We start from the raw sequence: 19,137 nt of genomic DNA, 5'->3' as shown, positions 1-19,137 counted from the left end.
TAAAAGTAGTCAGAGTTGTAGCGGACCTGCAGGTTTCTGGGAGTTTGTTCCAGATATTTGGAGCATAATAACTGAACGCTGCTTCTCCATGTTTAGTTCTGACTCTGGGGACAGAAAGCTGACCAGTCCCTGAAGACCTGAGAGATCTGGATGGTTCATCATTTAGCAGGAGGTCAGAAATGTATTTTGGGCCTAAACCATTCAGTGCTTTATAAACCAGCAGCAGTATTTTGAAATCTATTCTTTGACACACAGGAAGCCAGTGTAAAGACTTCAGAACTGGAGTGATGTGATCCACTTTGTTAGTGTTAGTGAGGACTCGAGCAGCAGCGTTCTGAATTAGCTGCAGCTTCCTAATAGATGTTTTAGTGAGACCTGTGAAGACACCATTGCAGTCGTCCAGTCTACTGAAGATAAAAGCATGGACAAGTTTTTCCAGATCCTGCTGTGACATTAGTCTTTTAATCCTAGATATGTTCTTTAGGTGATAGTAGGCTGATTTAGTAACAGTTTTAATGTGACTGTTGAAACTCAGGTCAGAGTCCATGACTACACCTAGATTTCTGGCTTTATCTGTTGTTTTGAACATTGCAGACTGAAGCTCAGCGCTAACTTTTATACGTTCTGACTTGGCTCCAAAAACCATTACCTCAGTTTTATCTTTGTTTAATTGGAGAAAGTTCTGACACATCCAGTCATTGATTTGTTCAATGCACTTACTCAGTGTTTGAATTGGAGCATAGTCTCCTGGTGAAATTGTTACGTAAATGTGTGTGTCATCCGCATAGCTATGGTAACTTATTTTGTTGTTCTTCATTATCTGAGCCAGTGGTAGAAGTAGTAGAAGAAAAATATCACAGTTTTACATTTATAACATTACAGTATTATTCAAGAGGAAGCTAAGGAAGGCAATTTGTTTTCAGATGTTTCCTACCATTATAAAAACAATACGTCATCTTTTGAATAAAAAGAATAATATGTCTGATTATTGCATACCACACTGCATATGGGAAACATGTGGCTTCAAACTGGATTCAGAATCAGTTCATGGCAGCAAACACTGACGCTGCTCAAAGAGGATACAAGGCACCACAGGAGACCAGAGGAAACACATCGTTACCCCGAAGAACATCACACGTTTCTCTGAACCCACGCAAGACAACTAAATATAGAACAAGCAAATGTAAATGTAGAAATGTTATATATTTGTAAGTTTAAAAATGATGTTAGCCATAGGGATGGAATCAGATAAATGTGTTGTGTCTGAGTGTGAGACAGATGTGTGTGTGATGGTGAACACACTGAACTGATCTGCAGTCAGTTTCTGTCGTCAGGAGAGACTCTCAGACTTGCAGAGGAACCAGAGACACTGAGGAGAGACTCTCAGACCTGCAGAGGAACCAGAGACACTGAGGAGAGACTCTCAGACCTACAGAGACACTGAAGAGGAACCAGACAAGAGCCCAAAACCAGCAAAGAGAGGTTCCTTGACTGTGAATAAGTTTCCGTATATGCCTCTGAAGGTGTGGAGGTGGGTCAGTTTGTCAGAGGAGGAGACGCTGTAGAAGGAGAGAGAGCAATCAGGAGGATCCACATACACTGCTACTCTACCAGAGTAGGAGGTGGAGGAGGAGGAGGAGGAGGAGGAGGAGGAGGAGGAGGTTTGGGTGATGATTTCCTTATTTTGCCTGACAGTGTAACCATCATCAGCGCACTCCAGACTCCAGGAATGATAATTCTCTCCAAACTTACAGTCATCACTGACTCCTTTCCTGCTGATTCCTCTGTAGGTCACTGCTATAGTAACCTCTCCGCTCCACTCGACCTCCCAGAAAGAGCGACGAGTCAGAGCTTCTCTACACATCACCTGTTTCCAGGAGTCAAACCTCTCTGGATGATCAGCATATGGCTGCTCCTCCTCCACAGATGTCACCTTCATGTTGTCTTCAGACAGTTTGAGTCCTCTGTGAGCTGTGTTTGAGTCCAGCTCCAGTTCACAGGCATCTGATGGAGAGAACAGCTGCAGGTTATCATCTGTTCATTTATGAACTACTTTACTGACTGACAGAAACCATTCAGACTGACGTCTCATATTCACTGAGAACGATGTCTAACCGCCTGATCTTCATCAGCTGTTGATCTACTGTCACTATCCAAAGAGTCTCATGTGAAGAAGCTTTCACAGGAACATGTGTAGATGATATGTATGTGTAGTCCAGTACTTGGAACAGGTAGAGGAACTGCCTGAATCTGCTTTGTGGTTTTCATTTAGACTAACAATAAAATACATGATATTTATAAAGCACTTTTCCTGGTGCTCAGAGACGTTACTTCCAGTCTTCTTTCTGCAGCAGGTGGAAACCTGGAAGCTCACATCTCTGGGATCCTAACACGTGTAGGAAGAGCACTTTATCTACTGAGAGTGTGTTCAACTAAAACAGAGTATTTTCTGTCTGCTCAGGTTTTATTTCTGATTTTTTTAAACTGTGCTGCTGGTGTTTGATATTCTGATACTTATATTAAGATACTGATTACATTTATTAACCTGTATTTAGTAACTGAATACATTTTAGAGGAACCCTCCCCACCCTGAATATCAGAATGTATCTGTAAAGACAGTGAAGAGAAGAGGTGAGCTTCCTGTCTGTTATGAAGTGTGTTTATCAGTGTAACCTGTATGAATCAAACTGAAAACACACTCACATCCCCTCAGATGCTCTATAAACGTCTCCAGTAATTCATCTTCCATCCTGCAGGAAGAAACACAGTCAGTATCAACGTCATACACCTTCACTCATATGCAGTTTGGATGAATAGGAACATATTTTCTAGAAGACCAGGCTGATTTCATATAACCCTTTAAATGTAATATCTGAATGTATTTCCATTAGGGATGTAACGATATATCGAATATCGCGATAAATAAATGTCTCAATACCGTCGTGAGACGGACAAAATATACCGCAATTTTTTATTACATTTTATTTTTTTATTAAATGTTATTTTTTTAAACCTTTATTCAACCAGGTGGTCCCATTGAGATCATCATTCTCTTTTTCAAGGGAGACCTGTCCAACATGGCAGCAAGTAGGTTACAACATGAACATAAAACAACAGATTTAAGCATATCGTATTTACAGGGCTACATTTACACACCTAGAGATATTGACAAGTACCAACAGTATATTTATATCTCGCCCTGTCAATAAGCCTCACCTTCTTGGCAACAACTGTGTTGTTTTTGAAGAGGTGGAGAGACAATGCACAGTTTGACCCACTGCTGTCACCCATGGCCAAAGCATATCTCTCTGTCCCAGCAACATCAGTACCAAGCAAGATAATTTTCTCCACAGCAGGGGATATTGTAAACGCCCAAACATCCCAGCTTCTACCTGGAAATGTGGACATGCTCATATTCCTAAAAGATAACCTTGATTACGCTGAGTGAGTGAGTTAGAGTCAAGTTACTTGAAAAACTAAAGTGAAACTTGAGTTATTCTATTGCAGGGTCTGATTATTATATTGTTGACACTTTAAAATACTACTATCCTATAAAATGCTGTACAAATCAAATGTATCATTTAATAAATTAAACAAATTCAAGTAAAAAAAAATTCACATTTTTTTTCTTTTTTCAATATCGCGATAAATATCGTACCGTGGACTTTTTAATCGCGATATTATCGTACCGTGAGTTTTTGGTATCGTTACATCCCTAATTTTCATGGTAATGTGTTGTATCTAACCAAAATGTATTTGTTACACTTGAAATATTCGCTCTGACACCCCTATTATATTTTTGTCAGAATTTGGCAGATAACAAATGAATAATCCCAAAAATTAAAAAGACATGTGAAGCATTTGATATTTCTTCTGTTATAATCATGCTAAATGTGTTAATGCACCCAGATATGCATCCTGTAGAACAAATACATTTTGGGGATTTATGGGAGCAGAGAGAAACTCAACATGTGTCCTATAATAATATAAATCGGTATAAATAGCTATATATTTGAATGATGACAAAAGGCCAAGAGAGATAAACAAAGGACGCCGTCACACCCTCATAAAACACATCTGAGTCACAGTGGTGGCTGGTGGAACTGTTTCTAGGTAGGGCTGTGCCACATGCAATGAATTACAGCAAACATCCCAGTATGACTTAATGCAAAGAAAATCTGTGTTTTCTGAGTTAATTTACCAGTCTTACATTTGAATGCCTCCATAAACGATTGGCTGGCTTTGTGACGTGCAACAACATTAACCTGTCTGTGCTTGTTAGCAGACCCTTCACGCGATAGCAGAGCGAACAGGTACAGGAGGCGTAGAGCGAGGGATCATTGTCATCTAGTTAACCTGTTAAGCCCTGAGCCTGTTTTTCAGGCCTCAGGCTCGAAAATGACATGCCCAGAACAAATGACTATGTTAGAGCCATTTTCCTTTTGTTATTATTGTCTGAATGTTAGGCTTAATAATAATATAAATTAGATTAAACTGTAAATTATCGGGTATTTTTGTGAGTCACATTATGGTTTAAAATGTATTAATTTAAGGCTCACTTATTATTTGTTATATGTGCATCAGTATCACGTGCATGGCTATATGCCTATATATGGTAGGTTGATAGGACACAGCTGGGGGTGTCAGATTGTAAACAAAGTCACATGACTGGGGGCAGATGACAGCGCTGACAAGGTGTGTTTCCCGCAGCGAGATGCTACAATACTAATTGTGGGCTTATCATGTTGATTCGGCCACAACAGAAAACAAATAAAAACTGCTCTCTCCAGAGGGGCAGGTCAGACAAAAATGGCAAACGGGCTGTTGCCCGGGCAACATTAGCCCGTACCTGTGCACGTCCCTGTTCGGGATCCTGCAGGGAACTGGTGAGAAGCTGCCTTCATATGGATGCTAATAGTGGCTTTGCTGAAGCTAAGAAACTGCATTTTGGAGATGGCTCAAGATAGCAAACGCATATATGGGAAAAGCTCTTAACTATAAAGGCAGAGGATGGAAAGTCACTGCACTGTTATGCACTTTTTCTGAGAGGCTGCTGTAATGCAATGAGGGATCTGCAGGACATGGAGTAGTGGAGAACAGCAGCTTGTGACATTCTGGAGCGGAGCCATCAAAGAGCAAGATTACATGACCTTGTTGTATTTATTGAAAGACAAGCTAGAATACTTCAAGACCCTCTTTTTGGCAACATTCCCGATCAACTTAATAGTACAAAGACGGCTTTCAAGACCAAGACTCTTGTTGATTCATATCGAAATAAGAGCAAAGGAAGCAGTTTTGCAACCACAGTGGCTATAGTGTTAGACAGCCGTGCAGAGAAACCCAAAGAAGACAAATATCCTGTTAAAAGCTACATTTCCTCCACTAACAATGACATGAATGTACTTTTTGTACAAGTAAGGGAAGACACCGGAGAAGACCAAAAGGTGGTACATGTGGCCCGTCTTAAGCCCTGCTTCCCCACCGCAGAGGAAGTGGACGAAAGGCAGAAAAAACGCCCCCTGGAAATATTCGAGGAGGAAAGTGTATCTTATTGCAAAGACTAAAGCACTTAGTTGGCATACAGGGAACTGCTTTAGACTGGTTTAGGTCCTATCTATCTGAACGCTCTCAGTTTGTACGTGTCAATGATGAATCTTCCACGCAAACCAAAGTTAGCCATGGAGTGCCACAGGGCTCAGTGCTCGGACCTATTTTGTTCACATTATATATGCTTCCGTTAGGCAATATTATAAGGAATCATTCTGTAAACTTTCATTGTTATGCGGATGATACTCAACTATATTTATCAATCAAGCCTGATGAAATTAATCATCTAAATACAATTCAAGACTGCCTTAAGGACTTAAAAACGTGGATGACCTTAAACTTTTTGATGTTAAACACGACCAAAACTGAAGTTATTGTACTTGGCCCGAAGAATCTACGAAACAAATTATCTAAGGATATACTAACTATGGATGGCATTAATTTGGCCTCCTGTGAGACTGTAAGGAATCTTGGTGTTATATTTGATCAGGATTTATCCTTTAACGCCCACATAAAATCAATTTCAAGGACCGCCTACTTCCATCTACGTAACATTGCAAAAATCAGGCATATCTTGCCTCAAACGATGCAGAGAAACTAGTCCATGCATTTGTTACTTCAAGGCTGGATTATTGTAACTCTTTATTATCAGGGTGTACCAAGAAGTCAGTCAAGTCGCTTCAGCTGATTCAAAATGCTGCAGCTCGTGTACTAACCAGAGTTAGGAAAAGGGACCACATTACTCCTGTTCTGGCTGCCTTACACTGGCTCCCTATAGAACACAGGATATAAATTAAAATTCTTCTTCTCGCCTACAAAGCCCTTAATGGGCAGGCGCCATCTTACCTTAAAGAACTCATTATACCCTACTGTCCTACTAGGGCATTGCGTTCCAAGAATGCAGGGTTGTTGGTTGTTCCTAGAGTCTCTAAAAGTACAATGGGAGCCAGAGCCTTTTCTTATCAAGCTCCACATTTGTGGAAACAGCTTCCAGTTTGTGTTCGGGCGGCAGACACCCTATCCGTTTTTAAGAGTGCGCTTAAGACCTTCCTTTTTGATAAAGCTTACAGTTAGGTCTGATTAGATTCAGCCCCTAGTTTTGCTGATATAGGCTTAGTTTGTCGGCGGACATCTTACTTCTTCCTTCTCTCTGTCTATACCTGTGTACTCTCATGTTCCGATTAACCCAGCTTCCCCAAATGTCTTTCTTTTTGGTGTCTATATACGCCGGGATCCGGAGTCATGGATGATCCTGCGCTCCTCTGTCCTGGATCGCGAGCCCTGGATCTTGAGTCGTGGCTGTGGTCCTGGATCATAGGTCCTGGATGGATATCCTCGTGGATTCATCTTCCTATTATACACACATGCATTTCCAAACATTTGGACTACCTATGTTGCAAATGTATTATCTTTTCAATTTACACACGGCATCTATTGCACGTCTGTCCGTCCTGGGAGAGGGATCCCTCCTCTGTTGCTCTCCCCGAGGTTTCTCCCATTTTTCCCTTTAAACTGTGGGTTTTCTTCGGCAGTTTTTCCTTGTACGATGTGAGGGTCTAAGGACAGAGGGTGTCGTATTGTCATACTGATATTTTGTACAAACTGTAAAGTCCACTGAGACAAATGTAACATTTGTGATATTGGGCTATATAAATAAACATTGATTGATTGATTGAAGTGATGAGCAGGATTTCCCAGGTTTTTAGGGAGGAAGCTGTGGCAGATGGTCTTCTCCCCATGTTTGGTTTTTACAAGGGGGGGGAATGTAGCGATTCTGCCTGTCATACCAACACACACAATCCCTCCTGTTATACAAAACCTCCCGTCCACTCCTCCACAAGCCATTAAAAATGTCTCGTCAGCTGTGACAAGGCGGGTCTATAAAAGAAGCGAGCAAACCAAAATGGAAGAGTTTTGTTTTGAGGAATCGGAGACGCTGACGGACGGCGCGATCGTCACGGGGGAATAAACCCCTCTATTGGCTGCACGGGAGCTGGTGCTCGGCCCCGTTGGATCGCTGTTTCTCTGCTTGCTGAGAGCAGCACATGGAACTGTAAGTAGAATGCCGGCAGGCGCTACACTTCCGGGTTGGGCGTATAACAAAGCCTGGAATTTATACTCAGCCCTGACTACACGAAGCAGGGTAATCTGTATTTATTTAAAGTGTCGTGTGGGAGGATGGGGGGAAGTTAAACGAAGATGTGTTTTCTTTGGTTGGTGAACTGAACTGAAACTAATACGATATGTGGATTATTGTTTTGGAATAACCGGGAAATCCACAAAGAAAATCTGGAACAGAGTTTTGTGGATTATATTATTTTTGTTGGACTATTTTTCATGAACTATATTTATTACACTTTTTTCACTCACATGGGACTCACTGTTCTTGAACACTTGAATATATTATTTGTCTGTATTTAAAGAGATGTGTTGTGTGTTTTTGTTCCAAGGTATTAATTTACTATATTGAAAATACAGAAATATTGTACTGGTGAGGGGCATGTGCTGTATGTTTTTCCCATCAGTAACATGTACCCTTTGTAGGGTTTGACTCGATCTTAACTATAAATGGTCAGGTCGGACCTGACTGGCACCCCAGCAACTATAGTCGAACCACTACAAGGTATTAATTCCATCCGAATACAAGTGTTTTTAAAAAATAGATAAATAAATGTTGGTAAATAATTCCTGCAGGCAAGCAAACATGGCATCCATTTTGAGTGTGTGAATTTACTATAGATGAATAATCTTACACCAAATAAATAAGTAATAGATACAAACAAGTACGAGATTACATACGTTTCCCGATCTGGAAGTCCAAAATCAGGGTCACTACTGTCCGTGTCACGTTCTGACTGCTGGGAGTCCTCATCATCCGACAAAGAATCAACAGGTGAGTAATCATCCAGCATTTCTGGTTCCTCTTCGGTGTCCTGCCTGCCATTATTTGACAAAATGGAAAGAGAAGACAAAAGTCAACGTAAAGAAAAAGTCCTAAACTCAAAGAAATAAGCATCCTTGTAATCTGCTCTGATATCTGCTGTCCGCTCTGTGTCCTGCTGCAAACCGGAGCTGGCTGTCATAATTGATATGTTACGCAGGACCATATCTCTGGAACCCATTGGTCGATTTGGGTGATTGACACCTTTTTTTTTAACCGTTATAGCCAATAGAATCGAGTGGAAGTTCTTAAATCCCATATACACATTACCATTGGTCAGTTAGAATGATGCGCAAGCAGCATATCCGAAAGCTGAAGCCCTGGACTGCTAAACTTTATACCCGGTTTATTGCCATAAATGTTATGATGGATTATCAATGCAGTGCAGGTCTCCCTTGAAAAAGAGATTGATGATCTCAATGGGATTCACCTGGTAAAATAAAGGTTTGAAATGAAATGAAAAAGATCAGGAATCATTTCAACGTGCCACAGAGACATTGGATTAACCTTCAGCAGCGTTTTTATTCCCTTGAACACAACTTTTGGTCACAAAACAGAAAAGGTAAGACGTAATTATTGTTATGGTTTTGAAACCGGATATTGTTTTCTTGCTCTGTTCTGGCTGCTAGCTCAGTGAGTTCTGGCCGTGCAGTGATGAGACTTATACCATTGGAATCTGTAGAATCTCAGCTGTTTTGTTTCGGTAAAAATTGTTACTATCGTCAGTTAGCTGAGTTTCTTCCCGTTAGGTGGGTATGACACATTCATAGTTTGTTAAATGTTAAGAAGAACCTCAGACGCTGTTTCTTGCAAGATGTTGGGTTTAGCCCCCGCCGGCAGTGGCATGGGGCTTAACAGGTTAATAATGCAGTAATGATGGGCCTGCACAACATAAAGAATAGAGGGCAGTTTCTGGTTACTTGACATTTGTTAATGGTTATTTTTTTCAAGTCTGCAATTTGCTTGTGTGTGTGTCTACATTATTAAAAATACAATTTAAATGTGATTACACATTTTCTCTGCATCGATAAGTGTTAGAACGACTACAAACATGCAAACTATATATGCAAAATGTACACGGGAGAAAAGTGTTGCTTGGTTATTGAAGCATGAAATAGAGGGAATAGAAAGGGGGATTCAAACCATCATGACAACTCACAAACTACACTGAACAAAAATATAAACGCAACACTTTTGTTTTTGCTCCCATTTTTCATGAGATGAACTCAAAGATCTAAAACATTGTCTATATACACAAAATAACCATTTCTCTCAAATATTGTTCACAAATCTGAAAAAATCTGTGATAGTGAGCACTTCTCCTTTGCCGAGATAATCCATCCCACCTCACAGGTGTGGCATATCAAGATGCTGATTAGACAGCATGATTATTGCACAGGTGTGCCTTAGGCTGGCCACAATAAAAGGCCACTCTGAAACATGCAGTTTTGCTTTATTGGGGGGGTCTGGAGGGGGGGTCCGAAAACCAGTCAGTATTGGGTGCGAGGGTTAGGGGTAGGGTTAGGGTAATGTTGTGAATCGAGTGGCCCATGGTGGTGGTGGGGTTATGTTATGGACGACGAACACAGGCCACTCGATTCACAACATTACCCTAACCCCTAACCCTACCCCTCACACCAGATACTGACTGGTTTTCGGACAGGGAAATCATCTTTAAGAATAACTGAACCCCAGCCGGACAGATGAAGGAGTCCTTGTTCCTGGTGCTTTATGGCTCTGGGTTCTCAATCCTCAACAGAAATGTCCCTGCTCGGTTTGGCTCTGTTCTTTATTAAGAAATAATAACAGTAAGAGTTCTGGCTCCCGTCTCATGACTTGTGATTTCACTTGGACCCTCCCAAAGATTATTAATGATTGCGTTCATTCATTGTATTTAAAAAAAGATTTTACTGATGTTGAATTATTATTGGTTTAGGAATTACTTGATTTTAAAAATGTGATTTAGTCAATTCAAAACTAGATCTGGATTATTATACTGCATTTACTATTTCTGCCTCAAATATCAGGAATCATATTTCACGGTTTAGATCTAAATAAGAAATGTTTCAACAGCTCAGCCGGATCACAAACCTTCTCCTTTTACAGCTGGGTCCAGGTCTCTGCTGCTGCATCCTAATACTGATATCAGACAAAGATAAAGATGGCGTCTCCTCTCAGTTAACACGAGTCAGCAAAATGACTCCTAAACCCGACTGAAATTAGTTCATTCATTAAAGGTCCCATGTCATGCTTTTCCGGTTATTACCCGTCCCCTTGTGTGTTATGAAGGTTTTTATGCAAATAGCCCAATCCGTGGAGCCGTTACGTTATGTCCGTGGATTGGTCCAAATGGACCAATCCCGGACTTCCTCACACACACACTCAATCTTTTCTCAGCTGCAGCTCCGCCGATTTCTCCTCCCTGAGATGGCGGGATGCGGCGAGACTGTGAGTCGGTGTGTGAGCACACACACCGACTCACAGCCAGGCTGCGGGTGTCGGGCTGGTTTCGGGCTGGGTTTCGCTGTCTCGCAGACGGTCACTGGGCTCATAGGGAGGGGGGGGGGGGCAGGAGCTCCAACAAGCCGTGTAGGACAGAGAGTGAATACACATACTATACAGAGATGCTGTTTGAAACCAATGTGAGTTTGGAACATTGAACAATGTGAATCTATTCTAGTAGACCTCAACAATGGAATTATGATCAGTGTGAGGGAATAATTCTGCCTGTTGACGTGTATGACCCACCCTGACTCTGTTATCTGTCTTAAGGAATGGGAGGCCTCAGCTATAATGTTGATATTATTTTCATGACCGGGCAACTATCGGTCACAGAGCCTAAGAGTCAGACAAGTGATTGAGTGTCTCCAGATGTTGGGGCTATCTCCAATGTTCCCAGAACTCTCTGTAAACTAGTTAAAAGGTCTATCGAGAGAGAGGCTGGGCAGAATTGATGTGGCAACCCACCCGTGCAGTCAGAACCTCTGGCTGCTGTGACTTGTGATGTGAAATTCGCCGTCCGATACTTGTAATACACTACCAGTGTTTGACATCAAAGCTCCAACTCTCCTTGCGTCTCTCTGAGTCCTGACTCTCCATTGCTGCAGAAGTTTCCCTTACAGTCAGTAGAAATGGCCATGACATGGGATCTTTAATACATATTTTCTTACTATGCAAAATTGTCTGAAAAAACAATTTAATAGATTTTAAAATATTTTGAATTTAAATGTTATTTTATTAATGGTAGGTAATTTTGGAGAAACCGGCTCGAGTGCGCTAGAATTTGAAAATACACAGTCGGAACAAATCTGCCACTTCCTCACAGAGCCCCTCCTCCAACACACGAACGCGCACATGACCAATGAGAGCACGAGATAAGTTTGTGCACAGATGGAAGGCTGACAGGCAGGTAGGCCATCCAGTTACTTTAGCCGGGCCGGCTCAGATGATTGGCCGGTTTCTCAAACGTACCTACCCCACCTTTAATGTATTAATTAAAAAATATATTTTATTCGTAATACTTGCTAAAAAGTATTGTATTTATTTTTATTGATGAAAATGTATTTAATAGATTTTTTTTTTAAAGGTTTGAAAAGAAGATGCTATTAATATCTAAAATAACTTTATTAAATACATTTTTTAATGATTCAAAAGTAATTTTCATTATAACATTTATAATGATTTATTATACTATTATTTTATTGTGATCAAAATCATTTAATATATTAAGGCAATATTTCTTTCTAACAAGAGAATACTTTAATATAATGTTAATATTGAAATCAAAATAACATTAATTTATGAAGTTTTTATTGAATATTATGAAATATGTATTTTATTGATACATTTGGTTATTGTATTTTGTTAAATGTCTAAAATATTTTTTATTTGGAAAAACTTATAACCTCATTGATTGAAACATAATTTGATTGATTTAAAGTAGGGCCGGGACTCGATTAAAAAAATTAATCTAATTAATTAGAGGCTTTGTAATTAATTAATCGAAATTAATCGCATTTTTAATCACATATAAATATTTGACCTAAGAACAGTGAGAAGCAATTTTTTTCACATGGATTTTAGTATACCATTAGGCGCATTCACACCGCAGTACTTTTCCCACAAAGGTTCATGAGAATTTAGTTCATGAGAACTCTTTGAACCTGGGGGTGGATTAGGCAAATGAAGCCGCTGACGTCACTTGTTCTTCTTCTTTGGGTTTACTGGCAGGCCGCAAACCACTTCACGGCGTATACTGCCGCCCAAAGTCCCCGGCCGGAAGTCCCCGGAGTTGGGGACTGGCTTCAGTAGAAGCTGCTGGGAGTCCCAGCAGCCTTCCGAGTAAATCGCCAGAACGCCGACACCTCCTCATCTCCACCGCTCCCCATGTTTTATTTTGTGTTGCCATAAGTTAGTCTCTCTGCGTTTCTGCGCTGGGCTAATGCTAATGCTAATAATGCTAATGCGAGGATAATAAAATGGCGGCTTCACAAAACTTTTTGGGAGTTTTACGGGGCGTGGTTTGCAATCCGCCCAGCCAATCAGAAATATAGCTCTTTTCTCACAAGAGAGCCGCTCGAAAGTCCCTGCTCTCTAGCAGCTCTCTGCTCTCTAGCAGGGACTTTCGTGGGGGTAAAAAGGTTCTCATGAACTAATTTTAGTTCCGGCTCTTTTTGGTGTGAACGCGATAAAAGAGGCTAACGTCCACGCTAGCTTCCACGCTAGCTGCTATATGTTTTGCATTGAGGTGATACTTGAGGCTTGATGTGCTGCGGTGATATGCGAATTCCTTTTTGCATAATTTGCACACAACCGTGCTCTTATCGACGCTTCCATCCGTCCGTTTTTTAAAACAACATTTCCCACTGTTGTTCACTGTGGTTTGTTGTTGTCTGAAGTCATGAACGTTAGTTGGTGCTCCAGTATAATCGGTACGCCTGAAACTCATCCAGTGAGAAACGTTCCGCGGTGCAAAAATAAGTGCGATTAAAATGCGTTAATTTTTTTAACGCGTTAATTTTTGTGTAATTAATTAATCTTAATTAACGCGTTAAAGTCCCGGCCCTAATTTAAAGACATGATTTGTTTCTGTTTAAGAACAATTATTTGACTGAAAATATATTTCTTAATTTAGTTTAAATGTATTTTATTAAGAAATAGGAGTTTTTATAGCTATACATTTTCTAGTTAGTGATGAAACTTGATATAAAATGTATTTTTATTCCTTTAAACACTTTCTTTAATTTAAAGTAATTTGTTTATTTAAGAAATATATTTAATTAAATGAATGATTTATTTATTGTAAAACATTTTTTATGTGAAACAGATTTTTGGTTTTAAAAAAAGGATTTCATTGATCAAAATGATATATTCTCTTTACTAAAAATATGTGTTTTACGTGAGTACTTTTACTCAAGTACAAGATCTGAGTACTTCTACTTTTACTCAAGTACAAGATCTGAGTACTTCTACTCAAGTACAAGATCTGAGTACTTCTACTCAAGTACAAGATCTGAGTACTTCTACTCAAGTACAAGATCTGAGTACTTCTACTCAAGTACAAGATCTGAGTACTTCTACTCAAGTACAAGATCTGAGTACTTCTACTCAAGTACAAGATCTGAGTACTTCTACTCAAGTACAAGATCTGAGTACTTCTACTTTTAATCAAGTACAAGATCTGAGTACTTCTACTTTTACTCAAGTACAAGATCTGAGTATTTCTGCTTTTAATCAAGTACAAGATCTGAGTGCTTCTACTTTTACTCAAGTACAAAATCTGAGTACTTCTACTTTTACTCAAGTACAAGATCTATACTTATACCACCTCCGTTTATAGCCTATGAAAAACTATTAGAAAACGAAGGCTAAAGCTAACGTTAGCAGATAGTGACAATGTATGCTAGCTAGCTAGCTCAACGATAATATTGCGACAGAAAAACTTTTCAGTTTACATCACGCTCTGCGCTCCGACAGGGAGCTCTGCTCTGAACACCTGAACGGCCCGTTCTAACAGCGGTCCAGTCTGTACCACAGTGACTCCGGACCGCACAGTTAATATTAACGAACGCACCCGTAATGTGGCTGCTGAAGCTAGACCATCATCGCGGAGCAGCAGAGCCGACAGGCAGGAAGACTCGAGCACACAGCTCGCGCTGCATTATAATATATAAAAAAAGAACACCATGCGTGTCATGACGGCACATAACAGCTCGCGGCCCGCAGATTATTCCGGGTCCCAGACCCCCCCATACCCCAAAAATATTGTTATTGCAGATCTACATGAATCACACAAACGACCTATTTTGGATTCAAAACGGCGAATTTCGCCGAAAGGTGAGTGATTCTCATGCCTGTGCGTAGGAGACTGCCTCGTGGTTGCTTTGTGCGCGTGTGTGTAATGGCGGTCGCTATTTTAATGTAGCATAACTGAGCTTTGATCAAAGTGAATGCAAGTAAATGTAATTGTTTACAGCTCCTATACATTTTGTACTTACTGTTAACTGTGATGGTTATTCTCGCGTCCAGGAAAGAGAAGCTTAAAAAGGAGACTAAATGGAGTCTCTGAGATGTTTTCAAATTGGTAATAAAAAGCGCGGTAAAGTCACAAACAGGATATTTGTCCGACAGAAAAGCAGCTGTCTCTGGCCCTCGCTAGCAGAGAAAAGAGACCGAACAGCTCAGGTGCTGCTGTTATATAGCTTCTGCAGGCTCCTCCCTGCGGGCCGGCCCTCCAAATGGACGTAGGGTCCGTGACGTCACCCATAGGATTCTGCAGAGTTGCCGTTGTCACTACCCGATCTGCAGCTCTGCCCGATCTGCTGTGCGCATGTGCGAGATATCCGCCATATTGGACAACGCCGGACGGCATCCCAAGTAGGACAAAATTGACATCTAGACCGTCTGAACCATTCGCAAGTTTTTACATGTGACAAAATATGCATTGCGCATTCGCGAGTTTTTACATGTGACAAACGGTGATTTGCAGAGTTTTTACATGTGACAAACGGTGATTTGTAGAGTTTTTACATGTGACAAACGGTGATTTGCATTGCATCTGACAGAATGAAGACTTTTTCATCTGACAGAATGAAGACTTTTGTGTTTTATTACAGAATGAAGACTTTTGCATCTGACAGAATGAAGACTTTTGTGTTTTATTATTTGGGGTTAAGACAGAGCCTATCATACTGAATACATATTAGAGCAAATCTCTGTTATCAGTCCTTTTCTTCAGACTATTATTGCTAAATTTGAAAGAGTCCTTACCAGCTTGGAATTGTGTATATATATATATATATACAAAATTCCATATATATATATATATATATATGTATATATATATATATATATATATATATATATATATATATAGCACCTTCTGCCATATCGTCACCCTTTGCAGTGATTGACTTGAACACTGAGAATGTTTTTATGAACTTCAGACATTTTCATATACAAATGTGATCATACACCAACACACATTTTAGAGATATACATTTTCACACACAACCATATGTCAATTTTGTCCTACTTGGGTTGCCGTCCGGCGTTGTCCAATATGGCGGACCATCTCGCACATGCGCACAGCAGATCGGGCAGAGCTGCAGATCGGGAAGTGACAGCCGTGAAGCCCTTAGTAGGCGGAGTCGGCCAATAACGGCTCGACGGTGTCGTCAGAGTCTAACTCCCGCCTTCTCCAAATAAGGGCAAAGAGGAGGGACAGGGCGGGACCTGCTGCCAACGAGCGTGACGTTCGAGTCCTAGCTCAGGCTAAGAAGCTAAGCTAACATGCTCTCAGTATTAAGCTAACAACCTATGCTAACAACCGTCTATGCTAACAACACAGCTTGCGGTCACCGCTCCTCGTTCCCGGCAGCGTCTATCGTTATTCCAACCCAGTTTAGATTTTGCTTCCGCATTACGCAAGAACGTAGCTTACGCGATAGCGTCATAGCCTTCTTCTTCGGCTGTTATAGCAACCTGGCGTTACATCTCTATGGGCGGCAAATATGAATCTGACAAGCGAAATACCGTCCTTTTAAACGCCCATAATTATAATTATAATTATAATAATATAATAGTGGTTCTTTGTCAATATGACTGACGACCACACTTATGCAGTGCTGAGGTAATGTTAATTCATCAGATTCATCAGGCTATTTATAGATGATAAAACACCAGTAATCAGTGCTGGAATTGGGCCGGTACTCACCGGTACGCAGTACCGGCACTTCTGGTTCTGACCCATGGAGTACCGGCACTTCTTGCTCAGTACCGGCATGCTGGCGGTACTCCGGTACTCATGCACCGTGCCAGTACTCAACACTCTCCCGCCGTTCTTATTATACATCCATATATATATATACAGCCGCCCGGTACTCAGTAGATGCGTCATGAGGTGCCGAACGGACATTCTCATCGCTCTCACCGCTGGAGTTTCACAGCGGCTGTCAGCTGTTTACTCCTGTCATTCAAACAGAACGTGCTGGAGAGGGGGCGGGGCTTATATTCTCCATGTAAATACTGTGGTGGAAACGACTATGTCAAAATTAACCTATTTGACCGTGATTTAATAGTAATACACGTTTCAAAGTAATAATAATAATAATGCCGAAGTAACAACATACTGAAAACTGTTAGTAAAACCATGTTTTAATGCTTTACAATTTACATACCTAGATGCACGTGTGTTGTGTTTATGCAGTGCAACTCCCACCCAGTGGGTGGCTATGTAGAGTGATAGAACAGAGCAGGCACGCCCCCGAGAGAAGGAAAGCAAGTCACGTCACAAATTAGCATTTCTAAAATGTTAGCGTGGATTAATAAAAGTGCAAAAAGACAGCGGTTGTCGCCGGAAGAAACTTCAAATACAGAGAATGCTGTGCCTGTGTTGGAAATTGTGTCTGATGGGGAGCTTTCTTTGGTTGATCCTCCTGCTCCAAGTTCTAGTGCATTAGCATTAGCACTAGCTCCGCCGCCTCCTCCAGAGCCTCTAACGTTAGCTGCTGCTGGCGCAACTGCCACCACCAACACCGGGCAAAGCGATGCACCTGACTGCTGGACAACGGACCAGGTGCAATATTTTTGCAAGACCAATGCATGGCTCCTTCTTAAAGATAAGAAGCTAGGATGTCGGATATGCAGAGATGTCAAATCTTTGGGAATACACACTGGACAAGGACTGAAACTGTCAACTGAATGGGGTGAGTGTGCAGTGTCTCATTTCGGTGTTGACAAGGGCAAACAACAAGCTAGCCTGAGAAAAAAAAATCAAAGAACATAAAGAATCACAAGCCCATGTAAAAGCTGCTGACATCCTTACATCTGCTTCACGTGAAACTATTCAACATCAAGTGCAGTCTATGCATAAATCTGAATTAGACACCACTATCAGAGTTTTTCGAACGGCATATAAAATTGGCAAACATAGCCGGCCATTCACAGACATGCCAATTGATTTCAATGTACAGAAAACTGAATGGGCTGAACGTGGGCAGGGTTTTGCACTCCAATAAAACCTGTGGCGAAATCATCGACCACATAGCTCATGAGCTGAAGAAAAAAATGGCAAAAGACATTACAGAAAACCAAAGAAAACTCTGTGTTTTGGTCGATGAATCTACCACTATTAGTGGTAAAACGGTGCTTGTTGTGTGTCTACGCTCAGCATTAGCTGATGCTGAGCCCGAAACGTTTTTTTGGGAACTGATCGAGTTGGATGGAACAACGGCTGATGACATCACAAAGGCGTTAATGGAGTGTCTTGGAAGAGATTTTAACGAGGACTTTTTAGGTCAGTGTTTCGTTTCTTTTGCATGTGATGGGGCTTCAGTCATGCTAGGGAAGAGAACAGGCGTTGCTACCCAGTTGTGTAGTAAAATTCCCAAGCCTGTTTGTGTGGCACTGCTCCAATCATCGTCTAGAGCTGGCAGTTGGGGATGTGGTCAAGGAGGTCTCAGGGCTCAATCATTTCCAGATCTTTTTTGACAAACTCTATTCCTTGTTCCATGCCTCCCCCAAAAATCAGAGGCAGTTAGCGCAGTGTGCGCAAGCAGTCGGACAGCGTCTCCTGGTGATAGGGCGTGTTTTGTCCATCCGCTGGGTGGCTTCAAGTGAAAGGAGCGTCAGAGCAGTCTGGGAAAACTACCGAGTGCTTCATGATCACTTCACAAATGCTGCAAACGACACGAGCAGGGATTCCAGAGACAGAGCAAAGTACAAGGGCCTGGATGATGTGCTCACATCTGCAACGTTTGTCAGCAATCTGGGACTGATGTACGATGCGCTCACAGAGCTCAGCGACCTCTCTCGGCAACTCCAAAAAAGAGAGATGACACTGCCTACAGCAGATAGGCTCTTAACTCGAGAAATACGAGTTTTTTAATCCATGGTCACCATGCCTGGCCCACACATGACTACAGTTCATACAGCTCTAGCTGAGAAGTCCTTCAAGGGTGTTGCCCTGCGAGTAGTTATACACATACCACTTCAATCTCATTAGTATGCATAGAAAGTGACAGGTGGTGTGACAGGTCACACCTCTCCCTACTTATTAAGCCCCGCCCCTCCCGCCGGAAGTCCCGCCTCCATAAGCCCCGCCCCTTCCACCGGAAGTCCCGCCCCCACTTCCGGTTTTTTTCAAAATA

At 41.3% G+C, this 19,137-nt stretch overlaps 1 protein-coding gene across 2 annotated transcripts; it reads right to left on the bottom strand.

Annotated features, from left to right (window-relative positions):
* Window positions 1-573: 573 nt before the first annotated feature.
* On the bottom strand, window positions 574-15,088 carry LOC117559063 (neoverrucotoxin subunit beta-like). 2 transcript variants are annotated; one of them, XM_034235706.1, is made up of 4 exons: window positions 10,580-11,047; window positions 8,347-8,484; window positions 2,704-2,750; window positions 574-2,004 (listed from the first exon to the last, which is right to left on the bottom strand). In XM_034235706.1, the coding sequence occupies exons 1-4, from the start codon at window positions 10,618-10,620 to the stop codon at window positions 1,430-1,432; spliced, it is 801 nt and encodes a 266-aa protein (XP_034091597.1). In that variant the 5' UTR covers window positions 10,621-11,047; the 3' UTR covers window positions 574-1,429. The 2 variants fall into 2 exon arrangements, with proteins under 2 accessions (XP_034091597.1, XP_034091599.1); XM_034235708.1 differs by lacking the exon at window positions 10,580-11,047 and adding an exon at window positions 14,986-15,088 and having other exon boundaries at window positions 575-2,004.
* Window positions 15,089-19,137: the final 4,049 nt, after the last annotated feature.

Source organism: Gymnodraco acuticeps, unplaced genomic scaffold (assembly GCF_902827175.1).
Source record: "Gymnodraco acuticeps unplaced genomic scaffold, fGymAcu1.1, whole genome shotgun sequence".
NCBI lineage: Eukaryota > Metazoa > Chordata > Actinopteri > Perciformes > Bathydraconidae > Gymnodraco > Gymnodraco acuticeps.
The sequence above is the reverse complement of the archived record's forward strand: the minus strand, read 5'-3'. Positions and strand labels throughout refer to the sequence as shown.